At 39.2% G+C, this 27,655-nt stretch overlaps 2 protein-coding genes across 2 annotated transcripts in view; one reads left to right on the forward strand and one right to left on the reverse strand.

The window, feature by feature from the left end:
- The first annotated feature begins 1,686 nt into the window (after positions 1–1,686).
- LOC146485047 (cadherin EGF LAG seven-pass G-type receptor 3-like) lies at positions 1,687–24,253 on the forward strand. Its single transcript, XM_085104001.1, has 25 exons — positions 1,687–2,123; positions 5,056–5,112; positions 5,621–5,763; positions 6,571–6,630; positions 7,767–7,856; positions 8,122–8,229; positions 8,756–8,869; positions 10,019–10,144; positions 10,707–10,770; positions 10,872–10,969; positions 11,985–12,119; positions 12,339–12,533; positions 13,051–13,228; positions 13,916–14,127; positions 14,523–14,705; positions 15,326–15,446; positions 15,680–15,726; positions 16,132–16,335; positions 17,584–17,672; positions 18,265–18,333; positions 18,785–18,847; positions 19,298–19,498; positions 20,482–20,556; positions 20,956–21,007; positions 22,372–24,253. Exons 1-25 carry the CDS (start codon positions 2,069–2,071, stop codon positions 22,831–22,833), a joined length of 3,201 nt encoding a protein of 1,066 aa, XP_084960127.1. The 5' UTR covers positions 1,687–2,068; the 3' UTR covers positions 22,834–24,253.
- Positions 24,254–26,440: 2,187 nt separating this feature from the next.
- The window catches only part of LOC146485048 (uncharacterized), a 21,709-nt gene continuing 20,494 nt past the window's right edge, over positions 26,441–27,655 (reverse strand). Inside the window, exon 11 of the mRNA XM_085104002.1 lies at positions 26,441–27,655. This exon is cut by the window's right edge and continues 180 nt beyond it. Coding sequence (XP_084960128.1) covers positions 26,786–27,655 — 870 coding nt within the window. The 3' untranslated portion in view covers positions 26,441–26,785.

A 27,655-nucleotide genomic window follows, 5' to 3' on the forward strand; every position in this document is an offset into this window, starting at 1 on the left:
TCCCACGACCTTCACAGCTGACTGGGCATAAAGATCCAAACAATAACTATTGTTGGACATTCAAGATCTTCTTACAACTGAAACATTAATTAAGTTTTTCATTAGTCAATGTACTGAGCTCTTCTCGCGCTTGTAAATTTGCACTGGCAATCACACGGCTTCAGTTTGGTTGTTTGAGACTGTAAGTGAATGTCGCGAGAAAAATGGTCTGGCAAAAAGCCTACAAGATTCTCTGCTTAGGAAGTAAACGTGCGCAATACTTTCACATAGGTTTTATTTTTTTTTTTTTATGTTTGCTAGGGTTTTGGTCTGCTGTAGTCTTCGTTTAGTGCTTCATTACCTTTATAATAAACCATCAGGTTTTAAGTTTATCCTTTTTTCGTCTTCTTTATTACACTTAATCAGCTTCATAATGAAAAAATCGAAAATTGGTTTTCCTTGCCAAGAGTCTCGAGTATAGAATATGCAAAATTAATTGCTCAGTGACCTCCAAGTCATCACTGGTCACAGATTTGATAAACTTGTATGAGAAATGAGAAACTAACAGAGCCAAAGGAAAAACAAATATTGTTCATTGTGAGAATTAAATAGTCAGAACACTTAAATAATTTTATTAAGAGACAATTTAAAGTCTAGTTACACGAGATAAGGTCTGACTGTTTGGAAAATAAACGAATTATTTCTTGTCTTTGGCGTTCGTATGATCAGTTTATCGAGTTTAGTTTTCAGCAAGAGTTGCTCGATCTTTGCTGTTCTTCATCAACGAACTTCCTGGTTACATTCATGTTGATGTAAATAAATACCAGCTTAGACTGATCACTGATGATCATACAGTGTCTCCTGAGAGTATCATTAGGCTGTCGAGTATGCGTGTTCAGCGACAAAAAAAGCGACACTGTTTGGGGGGGGGGGGGGGGGGGGATAGAACAGGTGGTTAAACACCCGAGGTAAACTGCATGAGCAATGGACTTTATGAGTAAAAACATTGGGTTATCTGATCTTATGCTTGATTTGACGTACTTCTTTCTGACCCAAACGAAACTCAACTATAAGACCAGCATGTTGCGACAGTTACCGCTTTTCGCCGAAGGGCCCGTTTTTTCCATCTAAAGTCCCATGTATAACTTTTCGGCAGCTCCGTGAATTTTTTTTTCAATCCCTTTTTTTATCATGACTTCATGGGAATTTTAATTTCAAACTTGCCCAGTGTATTCTACAAAATTATTAAGAACCTGAAATTTAGCTTTAACTGAAAATCAATGATGAAAAATGAATACCCGTTGAAGACTGACATTGTGCACATAAAATAACTTTCGAGTCTGGTAATTCAGTGTTGGGGCTTCTAGGAGTCCAGGACTTCAGAGAAATTGGCTTCGAATGAGCGCCCCACTGGTGTCGTGAAAAGTACATGGAAACTAACTTTTCACAAATGAAAAGAAGTTAGAAACTGATAGTACACGGGATAGGACATGGACAATAAATTGTCGAAAATTCAACCCAATTTATTCTGTGGTTATGACCAAAAAGTGAAAACTGAGCTGTCAAAAAATGTAAAAATACCTACCTGTAAGTATTTAGGCCCCGTTCACAGTCTAAGCGTCCGTTTTCACTTTCGACAGCCAAGTACTTCAAGATATCACCCAAGAGAGCTATTAATGCAACACTGAGATTTGCATAATACGACGACTTTACACCCCGCTCAAGCATAACCACCAGCGATTTGCATAATCCGTGAATGTAAAGTGCGAAACCAATCCAAAAAGTGTAAAGTTTTTATTCCGATTTGATTTTGGTCATCCAATGCTCGCAAAACAAAGCGATCGCTAATTGAGAAAACGGAAAATCCAAGAGGGAATCACGTAACCGCCGGCTGTATTCGAAACTGAATAATTGAGCTGTTTGTGAACTCGATCAGTTTGTCATAAAGTGTGCTTCTTGCTTCTCTCCTGCTGCGCTTGACGAACAAGCTTGAAGGACGACGATCAAGTGATTTTCTCATCAAAATTAACGCTAGCTTGATTACTCCGGCCGTCTCACTATCTCCAATGCCAGCGTTGTGTGGGCCATCATGAGGTGGAATCTGTTTCTGCTGTCATTAGTCCACACAGCAAGTGTGATTGAAGGTAGGTTAAGTTAAGCAAAACAATGCAACGCAAAAGATGAAATGATAATTCAACAAAACAACCATACATACAACTGAGCACTAAGTCTTCGACGCTTATAACCTCGCAGACTCAGCACGTCCATGCTTTTCGTTCAGCACAGTTTACAATGCTAGCTAAGGTGCAGTAAATCAAATTTTGCCCCATTTCCCTTGAAAAACAAATTAAACAGACGAGGTTTCTTTGTTTATTTCTTTACTTCATAACGACAAACCACTCGTCCTTTTGCTACGAACTCCGCTAGTGACCGACTGTGCTAATTGAGCGGCTTATTTTGCTAGACAAGTGTACAGTTTGTGTACACTTGTGAAATATCGAACGCAAAACCCATTGGGTAAAGATATGACATGCGATATTGCCTTAAATGTGTTTATTACTTTTATTCTGTGAAACTATATTTTAGATGGTTCTGTTTATTATTTGCATTCCTCGTGGTTACAAGTTTTGTAGAATTTTGACTTCAACTTGCTTGGCGATATTGGAAAATAAAGGCATTGTTTTATATATACAATTTCCTTACATCGTATCTACTCGAAGATTCAGTTGGGTGTACATGATAATCAGTACGTAAAGATATTAAGTGACAAATTTTGGAAGTATAATTACTTTAAAATTCTGATTTTAAAACAGTAGGTTATTTTGGGTCCAAAGCCTTTGAAAAAGCAGAAAACTGGTGAATTAGCTCGGTAAGAAATGAAAAATCTTTCGTTGACCAAGACATTTATTGTCTTTGAACAATCGCATGCGGATTATTTAATTTACTCCGTTCTTTCGCAATTGTACTTAGAGCTTTATTTGGTTTTGTTGTTTGCGGTGTAAAATCAAACTTCCTTAATTTGAGTCTTATTGGTTGAACGTTTACTTAATGTTGCACGCTGAAGTTTTGACAGGTGTAAAAGTTATTATCTCGTCCGCAATTTTGATCCAGTAGCGTAGTAGAGAAGGGCTTCGTCTGAATTTCTTAATTTATTTTCTAATTTTTCCTCAGAGAAAAGTTTCAAAGACGAATGCGTGCTTGTGACCTTGACCGCAAAATTGCTGCAGCATTCGTGTATTGTCAGTTCCCTCTTGATTGAGTTGATTGTTTTGTTGAGTCATGATATGTACTAGTTGTTGATGATTAACATGGAGTAAAGCGGAGAGCTGTGTGTTTTTATTTTTCTTATTTTTGATTATAAATCCGAATAATCTTTGTTACAATCTAACTGAGTCGCTTCATCCACCATTTTGGAACTGACGAGGCTATCATGAAACGAAATTCAGTGTTTTGTGCCGCAAAAATCTGGCTCTAAATTCAACCGGGGAAAAGGAACTAAGCTAAGCTAACGGCAAAAGTAGAAATCCGGTGTCAAATAATTTCTGTCGTACATTCGACATTAGGGGATTCTAGATCTTGTCCCCATACTTTTCTGATAAAAGTACTGGGGAGAAGTTATTAAAATATCAACCTTAGGTGATCATATCCTTAATTCTCATGACCTCAGGAGTTGAATAAGCATTGATATTACAAGGAGAAATTAATTTTCTGCTGATCACTGTAACCTAAAAGGGAAACGAATCTTCGTTGTGAGACAACGAGTGATTCAAGCTAGGTAGCTGGGGTTCCAGGCAAATAGCCCGACTCTTCAGTCAAATAAACAGCTGATATCATGATACTATATCCTGTATATCCTAGTCAGAATAAAAGCCGATAAAATTGTCTCTATAGTGGAGCCAGGACTGAGAAAAATAACCGTTGTTAAAAGTGGCCAAAAAGTGTCAGTTGTTTTCCTGAAAACGGTTAGACGGTAGTAGACAACGCCAGCAGTCCCTTAATTTTCTTAGGGACGAGAGAAGACGCGCGTCGTGTTTCGCGTGTCCTCGCGGGAGGCAATTTTCCGCGCGCGATCGCGTGGTTCGCTCGCTTTACTACTGCCTAAGAGAAACAAGTACCTGCTTCTAGTCTGAGACAATAGTTTTCCACAAAAGCTAAGGTTGGAAGAATACATTTAAACTAACTTTTCATAACTTGGTTTATCTACTAACTCTGCGATTGTTTTGATAGCTGCTTTTAACCCTTGTTGCTTCTTCCAGAGTGATTTCTGCGGGGCCTCATTTTTAAAAAGCCCAGTTTCCATTAAAAGGAGCACTGTTACGGACATTTCTCCGTGTTTCGGTCAGCTCTGCTAAAATATTTGACAAGGTACCTTTTCTCTAACCCCAAAGTGCTTTTAGATCAGCATGAAGGAAATATTACGTGATTTCTCGTGGGAATAAACTATAATCCGTTTTTTAGCAGTTTTGCCAAAATGCAGAGGAAGAACGGTAAAAATTTGGCCGATATTTTGAAGCTGCAATCGATTTCCATCCCAGCCATCTGCATCCAAAGATAATTAATACTACTGTATATTTTCTGTGCACTAATAGTTTAAAAGTTCCATCGATACAACATCCAAAGCAACCGGACATTAAAAATAGGTGACATCACCCCTTTAACGAAGGTCGTTGAAGGCGTCTTCGAAACCTCTCGGGCAGATAGTATGGTCGGAACGAAGATATCACAGGTGAAATCGTTACGAGCAAAAGTTTCTAAACGAGTTGAAAGCTATTTTTATTGGCAACTCTCAGAACTTTTAGATTTTCTTGCCTCTTATACCAGAAAATTTCTGGCATTGAATTTCTCGTACAAGTAGCGCTGCTGCTGCTGCTGCTGCTGCTGCTACTCTCACTTGTGCGAGTTTAATCTTCGTCCCGTTGTCAGTGACTATCTGCTCCTGAATCTTCGCAAGTGTAATAATAGTTAACAAAAGCGGAGACGTCTCTTTTTTCCTTTGAGCGGAAATAGGAGACGCTTGCGCGCAGGCTGTAGACCCTTCGCCCCTTTCATTTGACTGATCATCTCTCTTTTCAACAGGTGTTTCGTTTCCGAGGCCTGTCGAAGTCAAGTCAGTCAACGAAAATGTTCCTCCAGGTAAGGAATGACGTGACAATATTGCTGTTACACCGCACAGTTATCCCCTTTCTTTACTGCAGCTTTAGATGTCGTTTATCAATCCATATATCATTAAACACTGAACGGCGCTTAGGCCGATCTTTTACGTCCACTTTTCCACATACATCGGTGGACAGGGACGATATGGAGTATGCAGGAACATGAAGTACCTAGGTAGGCCGCTGACCACACGGTGGAAGGAGCGGAAGAGGAACAATGTAAGATAGACGGAGTACGCCATTAAAGACTGTTGAGTTTGTCAGTGATTTTGGACTTTGCACGCCTTACCGGATCCACCAGAGTAACGTTTCTTGTCTAAAAAACCTGAATATAGCCAGCAATGCTGAGATCTTTTAGGTCTCGAGATTTCGATCCCAAATGCGACCAAAAAGCTGCAAAGCCCTAACCACCACCACACTCCTTACGCCTTCACGATGGCCGTTTAAATTAACAGAGGGTTAACTGCATTTTGTACCTTCATGCCTAGGAACGTTCATCACCCAGGTTCAAGCCACACCCCAATCAGCTGGTCCCATCACGTATTCTCTTAGCGGGGTTTATAAAGATTGGTTTCATATAAACAGCACGACAGGAGTTCTTACAACTGCTGCACAAACTTTGGACTTAGAGGTAATTCGACTTTACAGGAGAAGACTGAATAAAGAATTCAGATTAGCACTGTTCTTGAAGGTTGCAACAAGGGCGTGAGAGTTTCCTGCATCTATCTTCATAATTCATTACAACAATGTTGCTTGATGTTGCAGGAAAGTTTGCGACTCTTTGACCTGGGCCTTACGTAACTGAAGGATCACTGCATCGTTCCTCAGACTTCCCATTTTGAAACTAGTCTTACTGTAATCCCGCTTTATGGAGAAATTTCCTGTCAGCCTATCCATTCGATAAAAGCTTTTAAACACGGACTTCAAAGAGCTAAAGAGCTAACATTCTAAGAAGACAAGTTCTAAGTTCTCAGCGAATTCTATTAATGGCCAATATTTCAACTTATACAACCAGCTTTCTTCAAGGCTGTGCACGGGCCAGAGTCACGAAGCCTTCCTCAGTTAAGATGTATCTTAAGTATATCCCCACGGAATCAACGAACGCTTTTCATTTGGCTACTTTATTCCTGTTTTCCACGTTGCCACGCTCCCGCCAATAGCGTAGCTCCACTGCTCACTATATAAACCACATACAACCCACAACTCCTTGATTTGCCCTGGCAAAGGGCTAACGCTCGAAACGTCAGCACTCGAATCTCTTTACGGTGGCCAAATTACCTTTAGTTATCAACTCTGTTGATGAAACCAAACATTCGTTCCTACGCAACCCCACAGTTTCTTTTTGAAACTAACCCTCTCATCGTAAGTATTGTTAAAGTGACTGAGAAACTGTTCCCTTCCAAGAGGGTTCTGAATTGTATAATTAACTCTTTAACAGGCCTTGTCTGGAGATTCGTTGGAGCTCACTGTTGTTGCCTCTAAAGTGGGAGAACCGACGGTAAGAGGTTTTGAATTTAAATTTAGAGAAATAGCAAAGGGCTTGAGACTCGGAAATATGAACTGCCACTGAGTTTACAGTCGAATCAATAGTTCTCTCTCGTGCGCGATTGATACAAGATGATAGGTGGTCAACGAAGCGCCCAGCGCCGAGCTGAAAGGCACTAAGGGAAGATATTTTATGGAAAACCCAAGGTACCCAAAGCGCAGTAAAAGTTTGCATGGAGCTGAAATTCGATAAAAAAAAAAAAAATTGATAATTTCCATTGAAATCCTGTATTAACTGTAATGAAGTCTGCAAAAACTTATTATCCAGTGCGGTTTCCTGTGTTTTTATCGCTTCTTTGAGTTCTCGAAAGACGTTTTAAGCGATTTCCCACTTAGCGGTTGGTTGGTAACGTCATTTATTTGCAAACGTACTAACTATAGAGTGAAGGGAAGATTGGAAAGTGGGAATTCAAATCTCACCCGTCAGGTGAGAGAATCAGCTCAAACATCTCGCTAAAAATTGCTTTAACTTTTCCATCTAACTACATTCCAAGAATGATAAATTGGGAACCTTTCCGTGGGATTTCATTCTCGAGTAGACGCATTTTTCAAGCCACAATAGTCCGTTGAAAACAAAGCTAAATCCAAATCGGGCGCTAAGCTCAGCTAAGCCGTGAAGCTGAAATATTGTAACAAACTTCAAACCTGCTCACGAGCACTAAAATGTGCGCTACTGGAGACTCCATGGGATAGCTTTTGGTCGACACATGATAGATATGCCCAGAAATGCATGCTGATGGGATGCATGAATAGACATCACAAGGTGTCCCCTATACCGTAAATTCTTACTAAAACACAAATAATATGAAAATGACAAAAAGGTCTGTCTTATATAAAGTACCCAAGTTCAGGGTTAGGTGCATTTTTGGACATAAATGCGCATGGTACGCTCGTGCCCTTGTGGATAAGTGAAGGCTTGAATCTACTTCATCAAAGCTGTACCATGATGTGGAACGCGCTCGCCCACACACCGCAAAAAGAAAAAAAGAAAGAACGAAAAAAGGGAATAAAAAAAAAAAAAATAAAGATAGAACCTTTTCTTAGCAAACCGAAGATTTTTTTCACTGATTCTTTGCTTCTTTTCGACAGGGCACAATGAAAGTTTTCGTCACAATTGTTGATGTTAATGATAACATCCCACAGTTTGTAAACTCGCCATATGAAGTTAACGTTTCTGAGGTAAGAAGGGATAACTAACGGGCCGTTTCCGGGTTGCTTTGACAGCGAGGCTTCGCGCAAAGTTTTCATTATGAAAATTAGTTTTCATTCATATGCAAACCAAACTAATTGTCACATGAAAAGCTTTGCACTTAGCCTTACGTAATTAGGTTAAAAGCAACTTGGAAATGACCCCGGCATAAAGCCGTCTTTTACTGTTTTACCGATCAGTGTGACTGCTGTTTGAAAGCTTTTGGAATTGACCTATACCTTATTTACTTAACAGGCCACAAAAGTTAAAAACCTCGTGTTTGAGGTGACAGTTACCGATAAGGATCGCGGTGGACAGAATCACTATGATTTGGTATCCTTTAATATTGTGGGTGGAAACTCGGTAAGTGGAAAAATAATAGTGTGATAATTGCTTTTAGCTACTGACCATGAAGTGCAAGGCCTGAATGTAGACATACTAGCTACACTAGTGACCTTAAACAGAGACGACGACGACACCGACGAAAACGGAACTTAAAAATTATTTTCGCATTTTCTAAATAAATTTGCGATACAGTCGAACCTCTGCTAACGGACACCTCCCGTAGGCGGACACCTCTCGTAAGGGGACACTTGCTCATGTTCTCAGCTACATACAAAAACTACATTTTTGTACCTCATATAAGCGGACACCTCTCTTAAGCGGACATTTTTTCTGGTCCCATGGGTGTCCGCTTACGGGAGGCTCGACTGTAATTTCTACTCATTTCATGAGTTTGAGTTTGTGTAGTGAATTTGGTCATTTCACGTTATTGTTTCGCAGTCTTTGCTTAAGCTCCCTAATGGTAAACACTACCGGACCATACACTGATTAATCTGTGCTGAATTTTCTCCCTTCCTTGCAGATACTAACGTGTTGTATTTTACAGGATGGAATATTTTCAATTGGAGGGAATACGCCGAACGTCGGGGAGATAACCCTTGAGAAACCGCTAGATTTTGAGAGTCCAAATAGAACATATCATCTGAACGTAACGGCAACGGTATGTGGACAAAGGGTGCTCTCTAGGTTACAGTAGACTGCGAGCAGTCGTACTTTTTCCTCAGATCACGCGCGCAAAGCGACGCTAAAATTATGCAAATTAGGAAAGTGGACGAATATAGCCTTACTCCCCAATTTTTCCTGAGGGGAGGGGGCGGGTGTACACAGGCTAAACGAGCAGGGATCGCCGCTCGCTAGCCGAGGTACCCCATATATTAGGGATCTTCAGATCAGAGCACGAGTACAAGACTGAGTATGAGTACGAGTTTTGAATTTCAAATCAGTCACATCCCCGGAACTCTCGCTACTTTCCGTTGTTTACCAGCATGTAAGGAGACCCTAGAAACAAGATTGATGTGACAAGCGGTTATCTACACCACGCAAACTAGATTTGAAAAGTCGTACTCGTACTCAATCTCGTACTCGTAGTCAAATCTGAAAGACCCCATTGTGGTATACCTGGAGGCTCCTTCTGAGATGGTGGCGTGAACCGAAAAAATAGGATTTTAATCCAAGTTAAAGAGAAATTTCTGGCAGAAATTGCAGCGCAAGGATACGCTTGCCACTAGTTAATTTGAAGTTGTTCTTCTGTCTTTAATTCCTCTTTGTGGTGTAAGAAAGAAGTTCCATTTTGTTGTTTTATGAACGTGAAAGGGACACCATTTCGGTAAAACTTAGTATGTGAAAGAGTAAGGGGTTAAACCCCTGAACTGAGCCTCCCCGAAGGGCACTTTATTATCCCGTGGGGTTCCATTTCCCAAGGGTCCAATGGCGCTTTAAAAAATTGCTATTGTATTAAATCTACAATAATGACTACTAAAACTACAATAACAAATTCCTAATAATAATAATCTTAAAATACTGTCCATTCCTTGAAACAAAAGATTAAAATTTTCACAATAATAATCTAAAAATATAATATTGATCATGATGATAAATAGTTTAGCTACCTTAAACAGCCATATCTTTAGTTTAGATTTAAAAGTCGAAAGGGATACACATGTTCTTAATTCTAAAGGAAGACTGTTCCAGATGGTTAGAGCAACAACTGTTGCAAAGAATCGACCCTGTACGTTTTGAGATTAATCTATAGGTACACGAAGTAGATCATGAATGGATGATCTTATAAAACCGTTGATATCGTTTACAGGATGATTATGGTGCTGGTAACCAGAACTGGACAATAGTGACGATCAAAGTGACAAATGAGGACGATAGTACGCCGACATTTCTGCAGTATTTATATGAAGTGTTAGTTGATGTTGATACTCCAAAGGTGAGAGCCTCAAAGTTTCCTCTTACAGTGGAACCTCGATTTAATGAACCTCTATATAATCAATAAAGTCCTTGGTATAACGAGCGATATTCTCCATTCCGACCTTTTAAAATGCATGTATGGAAAAAAACCTCGGCACAACGAACCCTCGATATAACCAACCAATTACTCTAGTCCCTTGGCAATTCGTTAAATCGAGGTTCCACTACATATACGTTTCTACCAAATACTATAACGAAATGTCCAAATGTCCGAAATGTCAAACCTCTATTGTGGTGTAATCTTATGTTTTTCTATTGATTTTAATCAAGAGAAAATGATTTTCTCTTGTTTTAATTGACTCCGTTATGCTTTTAATTTTCTGTTGTCAGTAATTGTTTCTTCTTCAATCGCTTTCTGAACATCCTGTATGGTCTGACGACTGCCTGGATTGTTATAGGCGTATTCTTTCGGAATAATTCTAGCTATTCTTGTTCCAATTCAGGAATAACAAGCAATACTCAAAATATTAGTTCTCAGAATAACGCAATTCTGCCCACCCATATTAAATTTTTTTCACAAGGGACTTGAAGTCGTAAAAGTACACGCTGTGGACGCAAAAGCGGTTTCTTACGCAATCTATCCAGGTTTGTGATCGTCTACTTCTTTTTCAGTTCAAATGTTTTATTTAATTTTTTTGGTGTTATCTGTGATGTTTTCTGAGGATTTCTTGCCTGTTGTCTTGCAGCGAGTGATCCCGATAAAACATTCGGAGTCAACAATTTGACAGGATCAGTTTCTGTAAATAAAAATCTCACTCGAGTTACCTACTACCTTATTGTGACGGTGAGCAGAATTCAGTTGGCTTCGTTTAATAATTAAGCTTGGTTGACTGACGAGATCTTGGGTGCTTACCATTCATGCAAACCACCCGGATGGAAATTTTTGGCATAAACACGAAATGATTTAGCTTGTCTTTACAGAAAATGGATAACATGCAAAATGTATGAACATCAGCTGTAAATCCCAAAAGGAGCAATAAAAATGCATCACTTTGACCAGAAGCCCATAATTTCAGAAGTACTCGAAATGGAATGATGCGTACCATTTGATTTCAGTTCCAACTGGAATTTCCGGGTTTTTCATGTAAATGGTAAGCACCCCCTTGAGAACAAAAAACAAGAAAACGTACATAAACATGTTGCTTCAATTCTGTTCTTTGTGTTCTCTTGACCTCGAAATCATCAACATGTCGAAGAACGCCTGTCACCTCCTTTTTCTTCTGCACATGCGTTCTGCGCATCTCTCGATGGGTTTTGAGATACCGATTTCTTAAGGACGCTGCTTATGCTGGAATAGCAGATCTTAGCAAGTAATATTGCAATCCAAAAACAAAATAAGGTGTAACCAAGCATTTTCAGAGATAATTAAGCTTCAATTTGGAAAACAATGCCATATATTGGTATGCGTATTAAAACCTTTTAGAATTATTGTTGAATAATTATCTCTAAAAAAAAAAAACAAAAAGGCGTGATTACCTCTCTGCTTTTTCCTCTTAGCCATAAACGGTGAAAAAATACCTAAATATTGGGTTCCTTAAGCAATCGTTGTCGATTTGAAGAGTCTTGGAAGTCTGAATGATTACAAGTGTATGAAGCGCTTACTATTTTAAAGTGGAACTTTGACTGAGAAATCTATTTAGAGTACGATGTTGATGATCTCTTTTCTGTTCCATGTAACATTCTTTGTTTGACGAAAACTAACTTTTAATGTCTCTATTGTGGCTGTTTTTTTAAAGGTTATTTTTAACCCGTAATTAATAGCGAATAATGTTAATGATTAACTTTTCCACCTGTTTCAGGCCCAGCCCCAATCCTCGTCAGCCCGCCTTTCTGCATTTTCGCTGGTTGTAGTTCACGTTGGCAACATGCCTAATCGGACATTTGAGTCATCATTACTGGAGAATGAAGCAAATACGTTAGTCCTCGACTTAAAGGTATGATGTGGGTGTTAATTGTTGGTTTTTGTTGTGGACATATGAAAAAGTGTCATTAAACACAACAAAAAGAAAACCCTAAACTCATCTTGATTGCAGATAGTTTAGTGGAATAAATGCGAGTCAATCATATTCCGTCGTTGTCTTCTTGAGCAGCGGTAACAAGAGGGTTTTTATTGTTTGCGAAATGAAAGTACGAGCATTTTTTTCTATTTTCAGCCTGTCGAGCGCTACTTCAACGTATCAAACCCTGTGTTCGAGATTCTTCAAGGAGATGAAGGAAGCAAGTTTGTCATTAACCAGACAACAAAGGAGCTGAGAGTTGGTGCTCAAGGTTTGGACAGAGAACAACATGCTCAGTATGTTTTGGCTGTGGAGCTACGGAGCAATGGAATCAATAGAGGATTTGCAAAGGTCAGACATTTATTACGTCTAAGGTGGTGAAGGTGTTTTTAACAAAGCTGGGCTTCGTTTAAGTCCTGTGTTCACACCGATACTGAATAACCTGTGTTAATGCTGTGCTACACAGTTGAGCGAATCCGGTAGCTGGGATGAAAATAATAAACTAGATGGAGAGTTCGCAGGAGTCGTTAAAAATTGACCTGCATGAGCTATCGAGCGCTGATGAGAGATTAGAGTTGATAAAAGTGAGACTCGGTAGAGCTGACGACAGTCGACGATGGATGACGAGGGTGGACGAACGCTGACGAGAGTTGACGAGCGTTGATGAAAGTTGTCGATCGTTAACGAGATTTAACGAAAGCCACTGACGAGAGTATCATATATAATGAAGGAAATCAGCTTCCTCTCTTGGCGATACTCGCTTGACGAGAGCCTCTCCCGAGTGAAAAACTTTTGAATACTGTTAAGTTAAATTAAGTTTTCTAAGCCAGAGGTTAATCTTGTCACTTTGTTCTTTTTGATTCTTTAGATTGTTGTCAACGTTCTTGACACAAACGATAACAGTCCACAGTTCCAAAGCCCTGCATCTGTGAGCGTAAGAGAGGATGCGTCACCAGGAACAGTCATTTACACAGTGATAGCAGCTGATCGAGATGCCGGACAAAACGGAACAGTGATATACGAGATTGTGGGTGGCAATGAACAAGGTAGGACAGAAAAAAGAGTGAAATCAATTTAAAGGTCGTATTTCAACAGAAAATCATCATACAAAGTTTTCTTCACTTTGTATCTTCATATGTTTGCATATCCCCACCGTCAGGTGGTTATCAACTTAAACAACCATCTCAAATACGCTAAGGACGGCAAGGATAACTATCTATGTCTTCATGAATGTATAAGGATGACCTGTACCGTTTGCAACGTCGTACATGGTTGGTCGAGAGGACAAAAGAACGAACAACAGAACAATGCTCCCAATCCTAAAAAAACAATGCAGCTGCAGGTTATCAGGGTCCAGTGAAAATAGAGCTTTTGAACGGTGTAGGTCTACTGATGTACAACGCTACTTAAGTTAATGTTCTCGGACTATTAACTCGCAAGTTTACGAGAAAAGACCGAAAGGTAGTTTGGCTGGAGTAACTGTAAATCTTTTGTAATTCGGCTGTATTTTGACGTTTTTTATCGTTGCAAAGCAAAAAAGGTACGCGGACGCGTACTCGTGCGGCTAAGTAGAAGTAGTAGTAGCTTTATAAACGGTATCACTTCATTAAAAATGCTTTTCCAGCGAGCCGTTTACATAACAAATTACTTCGTTCGAGCAATGAATGAAATTATAGAATCACTGCAAAAGTTAATAAAAGTTAATTTAATTTACTCCTATTCTTTTCCATCAGGTTTCTTCGTTCTAAACAACCAATCAGGAGCGCTATCACTGTCCAGGCCACTTGATTATGAGACCGCTGTCCAGTATGTACTAAACATATCTGCTTCTGATCTGGGAGAGCCTCGACTCCAAAATTTCACCGACGTCACAGTAAACGTGATCGATGTTAATGATAACTCTCCGGTGCTACAACCAAGGACTGTTCGAGTTTCTCTTATTGAGGTGAGAAAAAGAAAGATGTTCACATGGACCCACATGGCAACCACTCAGATAAATTGTTTTACCTTTCGTCTTATACTCGTTGTTTGTCACGACAGACATTTAAAAATGCAATTTTTAGGTGTTTTACTCCCAACACTTTTCATTCTACTGAATACTAAAACCTCCAGCCCTATAAATTGTTCGAACGCACTAATTGGGTCCGACGGTGTCAATATTCAAATGTAGGCTGTAGAAGAGTTCTTTCCTGTCGTCAGTTTTGCAGTGTCGCTCAAGGTGGTTTGTAACTTTTCCAGTTTGTTGAACGATGAAATCCTATAGAGTAGCTCTTTCCTGTGTTGCTATGTATCACGCTGCGTGAGGTTTTGCTCATATATGGGCTGTTTCGTGTATTTCAGGGCACTGTTCCTGGTTCATATGTTACACAGTGTAACGCTACAGATGCTGATTCAGCGGCAAACGGGAACGTCACTTATTACATTGTGGAAGGCGCGGCCAACAAATTCTCTATCGACAGTGTTACAGGCATCATAACCACGACCAGTCAGTTTGACTGGGAATCTGGTATAAATGAATATGTGGTAAGTTGTAACGAAGTGGTTTGCTTTTTAATGGCATTATTCCCTTGCGCGCCAAAAACCGTAGACTTACAAAGTGAACGTGTGGTGGTTTTTGCTGGTAGCTTATCCTAGCTTGAAGTTTAATAATATAAACGTCCAGTGAAAACTGCCACTTCAAAGAAGATTGAACCACTCTTTCAAATACTCTACATTTGGGGCTATAAGAAGCCACGGTAGCTTCTTTTTCAAAGCAAGTTCTGGTGCACATCCAATTCGATCAATGACCTTTTACTTTCAAAAGCGCATAAAACTCCTTGTCATTAAAATGTTTTATTTTCTTTCCCAGCCTTGCTTTCGAAGGAAGGCCTGAGGTTTATCAGTATTAGGTTTGCGTTTTTCTATATCTTGCTACAAGAAGTGGTTAATCTTGCTCATGTGGCTTATAGTCGAAAGCTTTTGACCATCCATGAAGCTTGCGCCATTTCGCTTTATATCACAAGTAATTAATATTTTTGAACTGTTACACGACATTAAGTCTCAGATTGCGGAAGGGTCAGTGGTACTCATTGTTGTGATTATGATTGCAACTAAGGCTATTTTTAATGAATGCTTATTACCGCCGTGTTTTCCTTTTTTTCAAGCTTGTTATCAAGGCACAAGACAGAGGGCAATATCCTCGTGCTGACATTGGTTTTGTTACTGTAAGCATTACCAATAAAAACGAGCATTCTCCGGTAGTTTCCCCTGCATCGTTAATAGGAGGTAAGAAGTTTGTAACAATAGCAACCACACCGACAACAGCAACAAAAACAACAACAATTGAATGACAACAACAACAACAATAATAACTACAACAAAAACAACAGAACAGAAGGGTGAAATAACTTTGTGTTGTTCTAAAGGAAAGGAAGCAAATAGTGTGGTATCAGTATTTAAGCGGAAGGCAGGTACAATTTAGTGTGTGACGTCTGATTTTATTTCTAATTTGGTATCAGGGGTTTACAAAGAAACAACTCACTATTCGCTGGTCACCACCATCAAGGTGAGTTTCTTCCGTTTGTCAAAACAAGAAATATCCTTAGCTTGGTTATTTGCGGTTATATTACTAATTAGCATTTCAATTTCATTTCAATTTACACGTTTCCTTGACAGTATATATTTATTTACCGGCTAGCTCTGTCACTCAATACTGAGCATTTTAGACCGTTGCAAACATTTTAAACGCAGTGTGGCTAGATTAGTTAACAGTGGTTAAGAAACGCTACAAACTTGTACTCAGCTTTCTGAGATATTTCCAAGCCAATTTGAATTAGGAATTTGTTCCTGTAGACTCCTCTTTTCAGGCCCTTTACAATTTACAACTGTTAAAGATATTTGAACTGTGGCCATATCTAGAGCTATATAAGTTAGCACATCATTTTAATGACGCATTTGTTCCTGTTCCCAGGCCACTGATCCGGATTCCGATTCCAACTCTGCCATTTCCTACAGCATCGTTAGTGGTGATGGAGTAGAGCTGTTTCACGTGGAACCAGACACGGGTCACGTGACAGTTGCATGCGCATTGGCCGACAAGAAAGGGTCAAAGTACACATTAGAAGTCAGTGCGTCAGATGGAGGAAAAACATCGAACAATAACGCTATTGTGGAAGTACGTGTACTTACATACATATGCAAGCTGTTTGCTGTTTAGATTATGCCTTTATCTATGAGGATTAAACTTTGCTTTTAAGATAGTGCGTGTTAAAATCGTTGATCACCACTAAACGCTACAATGATGTGAACCGGAAAAATGATCGAGGAGACAGAGGAGAGCCTTGGCTTCAATAGCAACAATCGCTAACCAAACTCTTACAGTTGGCAAAAATTGACTTGGAAACAGTCCATCTTCCGTTGTGTTCTAGACTGCAAGCAGTCCCTTTCTGGTTAGTCGAGATGGTGTGCTCATAGCGCAGCGAGACTGGAGCGAGGAGAAATAAACGCCTCTCTCCAAGGCCCCCTCCGCTCGTTCGCTCCATTTTTTTTTCGCGCTCGGCTATTTCGCGCGACCTCTCGACTATCCATAAAGGGACTGCTTGCAGTCTAGTTGTGCTCAAGGGGAATTCTATGGAGAAAATTTCAGCAAAATTGTCAAAAACTAAATGTAGTCTTCTGTTTCCCAGACAATTTTAGTGCCTTTGCAAGGGATATTAGGAAAAACTAACGTGTCAGTTTGATCTGCTGGGATTGTTAGCTGAATCAGCTGAATTCAAACCACGAAACACTCTTACGAATTTCCGAGCTCCTTTTTGCTTTTTAAAATCAAAGCTGACCTTAACCCTTTCACTCCCATGGGAAATGTCGCATTTTTGTAAAACGGCAACTGTAAATCCCTACACCAACAATAATACACCAATTAAAAGGTTTTATCTGGGGCATTGTATAAATCACTCCAGCTAAGACAAAGGAAGTAACAGAAAAGAATGAAAAGTGTTTAAAACGAGAAAGTATAAACCTTAAAATACATCTCACTTCTCGTATACACTGGGTATACCCTTAAACTATAGCTTAATTTGCAGATCTCAGCACATAGTTTCTTGTGAAATGGTGACTTGGTTATAAAAGTGTAAGAGGAAAAAGTTGCAAAAAATGGAGGGGTGGTTAATCATGTCTTATGTAGGAGAGGGGTAAGATTTTATGCTTTCATTGTGCAGATTTCTTCAAGATCTGTTTGGTGTCCAAATGTGATGCAAATTGACCCAATATTGAGCACGTAATGACTTCTTGTGCCAGGGAGTGAGAGTCGTAGTTTAAACGACAACTTTGTCCCACCAAAATCAAAAAGGAAATTTAATTTCCCATGTTACGAAATTCTGACTTGACATGCATGTAAACAACTTTTTTTGCCGTTTTTCTTCAGATATTTGTTCTCCGCGATGAAGATGCCATCATTTTGACATCGGGGGCCACTCCACAGGAGATAACCAGCAAAAGACAGGAGTTTCTTGGGTATGGAACGTAACTCTTATCTCCAACATAAAAGAATCTCTTCACCATTACACTGAATAACTTAAATGTATTTAGAGAGTCGCGCATGAATTTCGGTCACCAAAATTATCTTGCCAAGTTTATTATTTAGTTATTTGTTTATTTCAAGATTTTCACAAAGGCAGGTGAAAATACAATAGGACACTTGGTCCCCTACTATTTAAATGTAAATAAAAAGCATGTATAGCTGAATCTCGATCATGACCCTCTCTTGCCTTACGGCATGGTTCACCACCCGTACTACTTTTTTAAATTTTTTATCGTTATATATCTTTGATTCAAGAGAAGTGTTACCGTCATTTAATTTACATACCAAGCCGTGTAGAGGTACAAAATAAGCTATAGTTTTTAGGTGTAAAATACATAAACAAACGTGGCAAAAGTACCTGATTTCTAAACTAAAAGGGTCATTCTGTTTGCTGTTATGATTTGTGAAATAACGAAACATACCATCAGCTTTCAAACGGTTTAACAAACATGAACAAGAGCGAAAGCTATTGCTTTGTGTTTTCATTTTGTTTAACTGTTTAATTTTTTATTGATTCCTTGGCAGGATGCTTGAAAGCATAACAGGAGGAAAACCTTTTATCAAGTATTTAGTAAAAGAAGATGGGAAGAACTCGTAAGTACCCACAAAACATGTATTCCATCCTGCTGAATTTCAAATTTCATTTTGGAGCCGTACCTACCGTAGTCTAAAGGTGAAATTCCACTATTAATTGTTGACACTTGTAATGTAACCCTACAAAATAAACAGGTTTGGCTTCCATCGTATGAGCTCCTTTCCAGGGATGACCTCGGAGCTCCAAGAATCACAAGAGCAGAAGATCAAATATAACAAACTCATTCTGGCGTTAATACACGATCATTCTATAAAACCTTGCCGGTTTTGCAAGGTAATTCCGTATAAATGACTCCAACTTATATCTTGTATCATGATACCTCCCTGACAATAGCCGATATTACACAAAGAAATTAGATATAGATTTTAGCGTTACTTCGTAACTACCTCTCTTGTGTTACAGTATTAGCAAAATGAACAAGGACTAAACAAGTATTTTATTATAATTTAGGACTTTGGTGACTTTTCATGTGGTAAAGAATAAAGAAGTGATGTCAGGCTCTGAAATCATAAGGTAAAGATACTTTTGAATAATATTATCTCTCTTATTTACTCGATGAAAGTTTAGTTGCCATGGTATCGTTGGGAAGCCATATTGTTAAACACGGCGTTCTAGAATAAAGAGCTGAACCACTAATTTTCACCTTTAGTTGTCAATCAAACACTCGCCTCCATTCCGGCCCTCCAATCTTCCAAAGGTAATATGCCATTTCAGAGCCCTTGTAAATATCATTATGAAAGCGAGGCCAATTCCAAAGCTTTTCATACGAAAATTAGTTTTGTTTCCATAATTTGCCCTTAGCCTCGCTTTCAGAATGAGGTTCAAAACAATTCGGAAATGGCTTATTCGAGCTTCCTGTAACTGATTACTAAGAACTAACTTCGTGACCAAATTTCCGTGTCAAATCATAATTGAAAATCTACCGAGCGGCATTGAACTTATTCACCTCGTTTCTTTTTCTAGCTCCTTTACAGCTAATCTACAGCTTTTAGATACTACATACAAACAGTGGAATATTCAGGGATACCAACCTCCCGCGCCAGCTGCACCAGAAGCTCAAAAAAGGACTGATGACAAGCAGTTATCAGCTGTAGTTGGAGCTATGATTTGCCTTGGTGTCATCATTGGTGTTGGCGCAATAATTATGATAATTATCTTAATTCGGTGAGTGAGTCAGGTGATGGGCTACTGCAATTGTGTTAAGCACAGAGAGTCAACGCGTGAGCCAATCGCGTTAGGGAGCGAGGAAGCAAAACGAGCTTGATTAGACCGGAGGGGGCGAACGAACCCAAAGAAAACTTCAGAGAGGTCTCGCAGTCAGTTCTCCGTCTGTTCCTTCGCTCTCTTCAACCTTGCCTTCTCGTATGATTTTCTGGCTCACTCGCGTCGTATGGGAAGTTCGTTCACTTCTCTTTAGGGACCTTAAGCAGCGACGACGACGACGTCAACGAGAACGTCAGAAAACAATAGTTTTAATTAGCAAAACACTGGCTCTGCACGTGCATTGCATTATACACTTCGGTACATTTCTTTGTCGTCCTCTGCAAAACAACAACGTGAAATGACCAAATTTAAGGTTTTATGGAGAACGTGAACGCATGATTAATTTTCCTTTCTCTTTCTGAACTTTAAAGGCGCCTCTACAACGTTAGCTCCTTGATAGTTCGGCCACATTACACAAACTGTGAGAGTTTAAATCATCGCGAGTTTATTCGGAAGACGTGAAGGTAATTTTTTAAGTTCCGTTTCCGTCGACGTCGTCGTCGTCTCTACTTAAGGTCCCTAATACTAGCAGTCTGTCGTACGCCAGTTAGCTATAACAAAACATGTTTATTTAAAATGAGATGATTAACATGTGCTTGCTTACGCTGGGTCGCTGGGTGACTGTGATTGTGGGGTTGGGGGTTGAGAATCTTCGATCAAACAAAATAATTAGAGCTTGTGGAACTCTAGACTCACTAAGGTCTGTAGCTAACTTTGAAAAACGTTACTTTATCAACGGCCAAGAGTAATGAGATAAAAACACGGTGCTATTCTAGGATCCACCTGTTCTGTTCTACACTGGCGTTTTCGAAACATGCTTCCTTATAGAGAGATATGCCAATTTACATCTAGACTTATATGTCGTCTTTGCTATTTTTTTATAGGAGAAAACAAACTGGGCGAAGCCCGTTCAAGAAAAAGAGGAAAACTCGAGTGACGTTTAATGATAGTCCGTTTTAGTAAGTTACAAGAAGAAAGCATTACTGAATTTTCACGTTACCTTTGTCATCACTTAGATTTCGAGCAACAGAAAAGATCATATAAGAAACGCTTAATGACTGAGTCTCTTCAGACATCACTTGATCGGTAAGACCCCCTTCAAGTAGAACACCGCCACCACCACCACCACCATCATCATCATCATCATCATCATCATCGTCATCATCATCATCATCATCATCATCATCATCATCATCATCGTTATTATTGCTATGCGTAATTCATTATTATTATTATTATTATTATTATTATTATTATTATTATTATTATTATTGTTGTTATTATTATTATCATTTACAATTTTAAACCTTCGAAGTACATTCAAAGCATGGAGTACTCTCCTATGTTTCCATTTTTAGTATTGACCCTGATCACAGTGCAATGGCGACGAACCAAGTGGAAAGCGCTCAGGTAACATAATTTATCACTCTCCCCTTCCCTGCACCTTTACCTGCTGTATCTGAAAATGACCTGACGAATTTGCAAAGAAATGCATGGCAATAAGGAACCATGTCTTAAAATAAAAACTAATTCCCCAAATTTGCAGATAAATTTCATGATAAAATACACGAGGTTGTAAAAAGGTATTTTTGCGTTTTAAAGATGCCTGATAAGTTGTCATTTCAAACGATTTTTTTTCTTTAAAGTATTAAACTAGTTTTTGTTAATGCGTGGTAACTGTTAATTAAGTTTTTCAATCTAACTTGCAATTTATTATGATTTCTATTTGTCACTCGTTCTTAAATTTAATTTAACGAGCAACTTGTAACTCAATCGTTTTTAGACAAGCCAACTATAAAAAAAAATCAATAAAACAAAACACAAAACAAGAATTGGCGTACATGGAAAGGAGTGATCGCGAGCGAGAGTAGGTGAGTGAGTGATTAAGCTAGTAAGTATGGACAAACACCCGAAAAATACTCCGTCTGTAACACTATCTCAAAATGGAACGCAACTTTAAATCCTCTCGGGTTAACATTTAAACGAGTATCATTTGCAACAAACAGTCCATTAGTTTTCACATCGAAGAACCAATAATCGTCTACAGTCAAAACCGTATTCCTATTCAGTTCTTTTGGGGACGGATCAATTGATAGATTGGGGTTTGAGGTTTATTTTGCTCTTTGAAATCCCAGCAGAACATTGGTTCAAAGCCCGCTGATGTTCATCAAAACTCGAGGAATGCGAACGGGTTTAAAGAAGAGTCTACTACTTTGTGAAATGTAACTATACTAATGAACTTGTTAAAACTAAATATCGCAATGTTTAAAACGTATTAAAATAATGTATTACATAACTCTGGACAGCTTTTGTAATAAAACTAAACAGGAAAGGTGTATAATATGCTAAAATAAGGTGAACACTGCATGTCTGAACTCTAACGCTATTGAACTCTAAGTTATTGTAATTGCATTGTAATTCAGTGGAATTATCTTGATATGATCTAATGTAATTAATATAACTACAACCTAGGTAATTGTTTATTGTAAAGCGCAATTGGAAAGCGATGGAAATGGGGCTAGATAAATAAATAAATTGTTATTATTATTATTATTATTATTATTATTATTATTATTATCTAGGTCTTACAATAACCTATAAAATTCATGTATGAGAGAAAATCATTTACTCTTTCCTTTGCCTTAAGAATTAGTCTTCTTTAAACGAGTATGCCATATAGGCTAGCGTTGTTCTTATCTTCATGAAATGGTATCACACGCGGGCCAATGATATTTGATATTTTAGATGAATTTTTGGTTTGCACATTTCCACAGGAAGCTCAAGAAGTGATTGTTCACATTCCAGCCGAGGACAGCAGCTCACTGGAAGGAAGCGACACAAGCTCCCAACCGGATATCGTTAACTTCGTGAACTTCGGCTATGCAGCAAGAATGGCGGCGATAAACGAGAAAGACCCAGACGAGCTTGATGATTTAGAGGATGAAGATATATTCTTCCCCCCTCCACCCATAGGACCGCCTCCAGCGCCACCGGACTCTGATTCCGAGTCCGACGAAAACAATGAGAATGCGATCGCCGACGCTTCCGAAGTCTACCGAAATGAATTCGTAAAGGGCGAAGATAATCCGGCGATATACCGATTGGATGTCGAGGGTGATACCAATTCAACGACGGGTAGCACGCATCAGCTTGTTGACGAAAGTCCAAAACTTGCGACTCCTACTCGCTCGATTCTGAAACGGTTTTCTCTGAACGAATCCACGACTGACCTATAGACCGCTTACTGCACCAGCAGAAATATTCAGAGGCTGTTGAAACATGGCATATTGCATTATGTGGCTATCTTCCACCATTCAGAAAAAGCCGACTGTTGTTACTAGAGAGAAGCTTATGCATTGATCCAGTTGTTTTAGTACAAGTGTACACATAAAACAAATTCGTTCTGTAGGATTTTAAGGGATTTTAGTCTGGAATACATTGAATGTGCAGGAGCGCTAAACCAGTAACGCAGAAACGAGAAATCGTAAAAATATCTTTTTTTATGAGGCCAGATTAATTGCATAAGGAAATTGCGACATAGTCGAACAGCTGGTAAAATGTTTACTATTCAGGCACTGCACGTTTAAGTAGCAATGATTTCGTCATTTGAATAGATAATCCAGAATTTTATGTGGGTACTGACTGTGGAAAGGTAACAATTCAGTAAGGCAAAAAAGCAATTTTATTACATTGAAACCAATTTATTTGGGGACATGAAGTATAAGAACAGGTTTTGCACTTCAAATGTGGAGAAAAATGAGGCATGAATGCTTTGTGTTCCATTGCAAATAATTGGCTAGGAGAAGTTCCGCGACTCGAATCACTTCCATGTGACAGCTCAGTGGAGGAACTAGGCTCGAGGGGGCGGGGGCCCGGACCCCCCTTTTGTGTCCAGATCCCTTCTTTTGGCAAATGTCTGTATTCACCACTCTATCTGACACAGTGTATTTGTCACGTGTGGTAAAATTGGAATGGAAAAATATCACTATCCAGACAATGCTGAAAACCTTTGTAAATGATACCATAGAAAACCGAAAGTAAGGCTTCCTGTTACTTCCGGAACTAGAATAGGCCAGTCCTGGCCCCTCCGCTTCCTGTCACGCAACTCACGGCGTGACAGAGAGCGGAGGAGCCAGAAGTGGACTAGAACTAGAAGGGATCAGTAGATTGGCAGTTCAGGGCTGGACCCTAGATCACGTCGTGTCGTTTCCTTAGAAAGAACTAAAACCTACATTCTTCCTTTCTCTACACCAAGATCTATTTTCTATTGACAAAGATGTATAAATGTGTAAAGCAAATTGTTACGGAAATCTAATAAAACGCTGGGGGTGTGGGTGAGGGTAACTCCGCGATGGACTAGCCTCCCCTCCAGGAAGGAGTAGTCAATATTCCTAGTCTTTTCAGTCTTTTCATGCTACAGAATTCATCGTTTCAAGCTCAGGTAGTTATTGGCCATTTAGCTTATGAACCATTTAGGTTGTCGAATTGAACAATTTTATCGGTTATCGATGCCAAAGATTTGTTATTTACTAAGGACTTTATATTTTTGTAGATTTAACAAAGTAGCAATATTTTTAATAAAAATACCTTACGACCGAAGTTTTTATTTTTTCTACGCATTATGTAAAGAAGGAAATAAACTTATTTTTTATGGTGTCTATGCCTACTCTTGACTAATTCCTCTTGACTTGAAATTTCTCTTTCTGTATCGAACACTTTTATAAAAATTTAATTTAGATCTGTTAATGCTTGAATTAAAATAAAACGCCTTTCAGAGAGTTCTCATTGTGATGAGAGCTGATTTACCCAGTAAACCCAAAAGAGGTCGGGGGGGGGGGGGGGGAGGGGCGGAATTACTCCTCGGAAGTTTTGTTTGCGACTAATTTAAATGCATACAAAAGAATAACAATTAGGCCCTCCATTTATGAAAGAGGTCTATACGCCCTTTGATTGCTTAACCAAATTCGGGCCACTTTCTCAAGCATGCATTTTCCCGCGCTTGGCGCCGATTCCATGCTTCGAGTTCTGATTGGTTCATTGCGCCGTTTACCGTCTGTTGTGATTGGCCAGAATAATAACTTTGGTTTTAGTTTTACGACGCTCAAATGAAAACCGCTCTGTTTTGTGGTTTTCCAGGTAGTACTCAGATGTTTTACGAGTTGTGCAATAATCTTCTTTTCCAAAGAGACAAGAGAAAAAGCGAGCAACGACCACAATGTCCGCGGACACATACATGTCACACACATGTGGGCGAGTGTTATCTTTAAAAGCATATAATAAAGCATTTATTTTTCCATCTCATTTCAACTCTAGCTTCTACTTTCCGTTGTAAATTGGGAAGCTACCTCAGTACCTATTTTCTCATGAAAGTCATTTCTAATGGATGAATAATAAAATAAGGACAATGAAATAGAAAATGAATTTCATCCTTAATAGCATTGAGCTCACAGAGAGAGCAAAATCTTTCACACCTCGATATTTTCTCGTATCTAACTTTCTCTATCTTGAGTTTGTGGTTGCCTATTCTTAATCTCACTAAAGAGCTTCTCTCAGGGATTTTTCTGGGGAAATTCAGATAAAAAGAGGGTGTATAATGCCATAAAAATTTTAGAATGCTTAAGGATATGTCTCCAGTGAACGATAAATTTCGCTTTTATGATCATAGAATAACCTAATGAGTCATGATTTACCGACCCATGGCAAATACCTACCACTATTTTCACCGAATATGAGGGAAATAATTTGTTTTATTAAAAACTGGATCATTGTATAATGCAATTCAAGGGATTTGATTGGCTGAGCGGCCATGGTATATGAGCAATTATACCATGGCCAAGAAATGGCGGCCATTAAATTGTCTGCTGGTCCTTCTCTCACAGCGAAATGAGTAAGATCTAGGATTATTTAATAAAACAGTTATTCCACTTGCGCTTGTTGGATACGCTACGCGCCTCGTTGGCTATCTATCATCTCATATCCAACGCGCGCTCGTGGAATAATTGTTAAGTACTATTTCGAAAACTAGTGAATATCCAGTCCCAATTAGTCGCTTTAGGTCTGACAAATTGGCGAAAAAACTGTCGCAAAATCGATTACAATGACAGGAGTGAATAGGCTGTAATATCCGGATTGCAAGTAGCCAATCGGAGCAGGCGAAAACTACCGCTTCTTTGGTATGTACTAATGGCACATATTCCGAGTATTCCGACACTGACAATGAAGAATCAAGTTGTAACTTCCCAATGCAAAAGCATCGACCTCTTTGAACATTTTTAGTGGAACGTTGAAAGATTTCAAGTTATTCTGATTCCTAAATATCTGAAATCTGCCCCGCATTGAAACACATGTGGATGACAGAGATGACTTGATCATGATTCAGTAACAACTAATAGCATTACTTCATTAGTTGTTCAATTCCTTGAATTATCTAAAATTTGTTGATTAGATTATCCAAGATCCAGCACCTTTGCAAGTTGATCTTGTTGGTTGGCTATAGCACAAATTTACTAAGTATTCAATGTCATGATGTAAAATTTCAAAAATTGTGATGAGAAAGAACGAGCCAGCCGGTTGGACGCTAGATGGGTAACTCGGAGGTCCGCGTTCCATTTATCTCCACTACTTCTTGGTAGCCTGTGGCTAAACAAAAATAAAAGGAAAGGAGAGCGTGTTGCTGTGCACAGGACACCAGTTGTATTTGCGTTCGATTGTCCCAAATTCAACTTTTCCACGCCTTGTCAATCGACCGGCAATATGCCAGCTCACACCCACTTGTCATTTCTAAATATGTTGTGTTCACTCAAGATATTTTTCCTTATCATGATTCATGACCTAATTAGTCGCTTTAGGTCTGACAAATTGGCGAAAAGACTGTCGCAAAATTGATTACAGTGACAGGAGTGAATAGGCTGTAATATCCGGATTGCAAGTAGCCAATCGGAGCAGGCGAAAACTACCGCTTCTTTGGTATGTACTAATAGCACATATTCCGAGTATTCCGACACTGACAATGAAGAATCAAGTTGTAACTTCCCAATGCAAAAGCATCGACCTCTTTGAACATTTTTAGTGGAACGTTGAAAGACTTCAAGTTATTCTGATTCCTAAATATCTGAAATCTGTCCCGCATTGAAACACACTCTCAGTTAAGTTACAATTTATGAACCCGAAAGCACAACCGCAGCGAAATCATTTTCGTTGCCAACTAACATACTCGCCCTGTCGTAAGTTAACCGTCTTTTTTGGAAGTTTACTCCTTGATACAGCCAACAGCTTAACATGAAGCCTCCCTGAAGTCACTGTCACCTTATACTGGACGTGTTTATCAAGCTTCCTTGCTTCAACGGTGCCACTAGCAAATGGTGTAAAAAATGGAAGAGCATACGGGACTTTAAGTTTCGGATGAAACGTCAAACGTTTGTGCACTGCATCATACCGCTGACCAGAAAGAGCGAGGGGAATGTGCCACAGAACTAAGTGAAAACTGTAATGGGACGTGCACCACGGTTGACCGTCGACGCCGTAACCTTGACCAGCGGTCAAACCATGGATGTTCCAGAAGTCGTTTAGATTTGTTCTATAGTGTTCAAGCGCTTTCTCCGCTTGTTTGAGGGATTCGTCTGGATCCATTCCCAAGTGGATGTTTAGCGTTGTCCAGTCCGAATCACTTCCCATCCAGATCGATTTGAATTTACTTTCTTCCTCAAGGTCCAAACAGTTTTTGTGATAAAGCGACTTTTGGGTCACGGGCGGCATTGAAGTCAATCTCTTTGAGCTAGAGTGCCTCGATTTATCAACTTTGTCCGCAGTTTTGGTTGTTCTACTCTCACTTGCCAACTTCATTTTCCTTCTGAATTTCTTCATTGGATGTTTCATTGTTAGTTCGTGTGAATCCTCGTTCCTTTCTTTATTAACAGAAGAACTTTTTGTATTTTTCTTCTTAGCAAATTTTTCAGTGTGGACCGTCTTCTTCTCTGCATCTGCCGTCTTTTGCAAGCCAGGAACTTTACTGAAGAAGGTGTCTGAGTCAGTCACGTCATCCCTCTCATAAATCACCCT

This window comes from Pavona decussata, unplaced genomic scaffold, assembly GCF_977016875.1.
Source record: "Pavona decussata unplaced genomic scaffold, jaPavDecu1.1 SCAFFOLD_28, whole genome shotgun sequence".
Taxonomy (NCBI): Eukaryota; Metazoa; Cnidaria; class Anthozoa; order Scleractinia; family Agariciidae; genus Pavona; species Pavona decussata.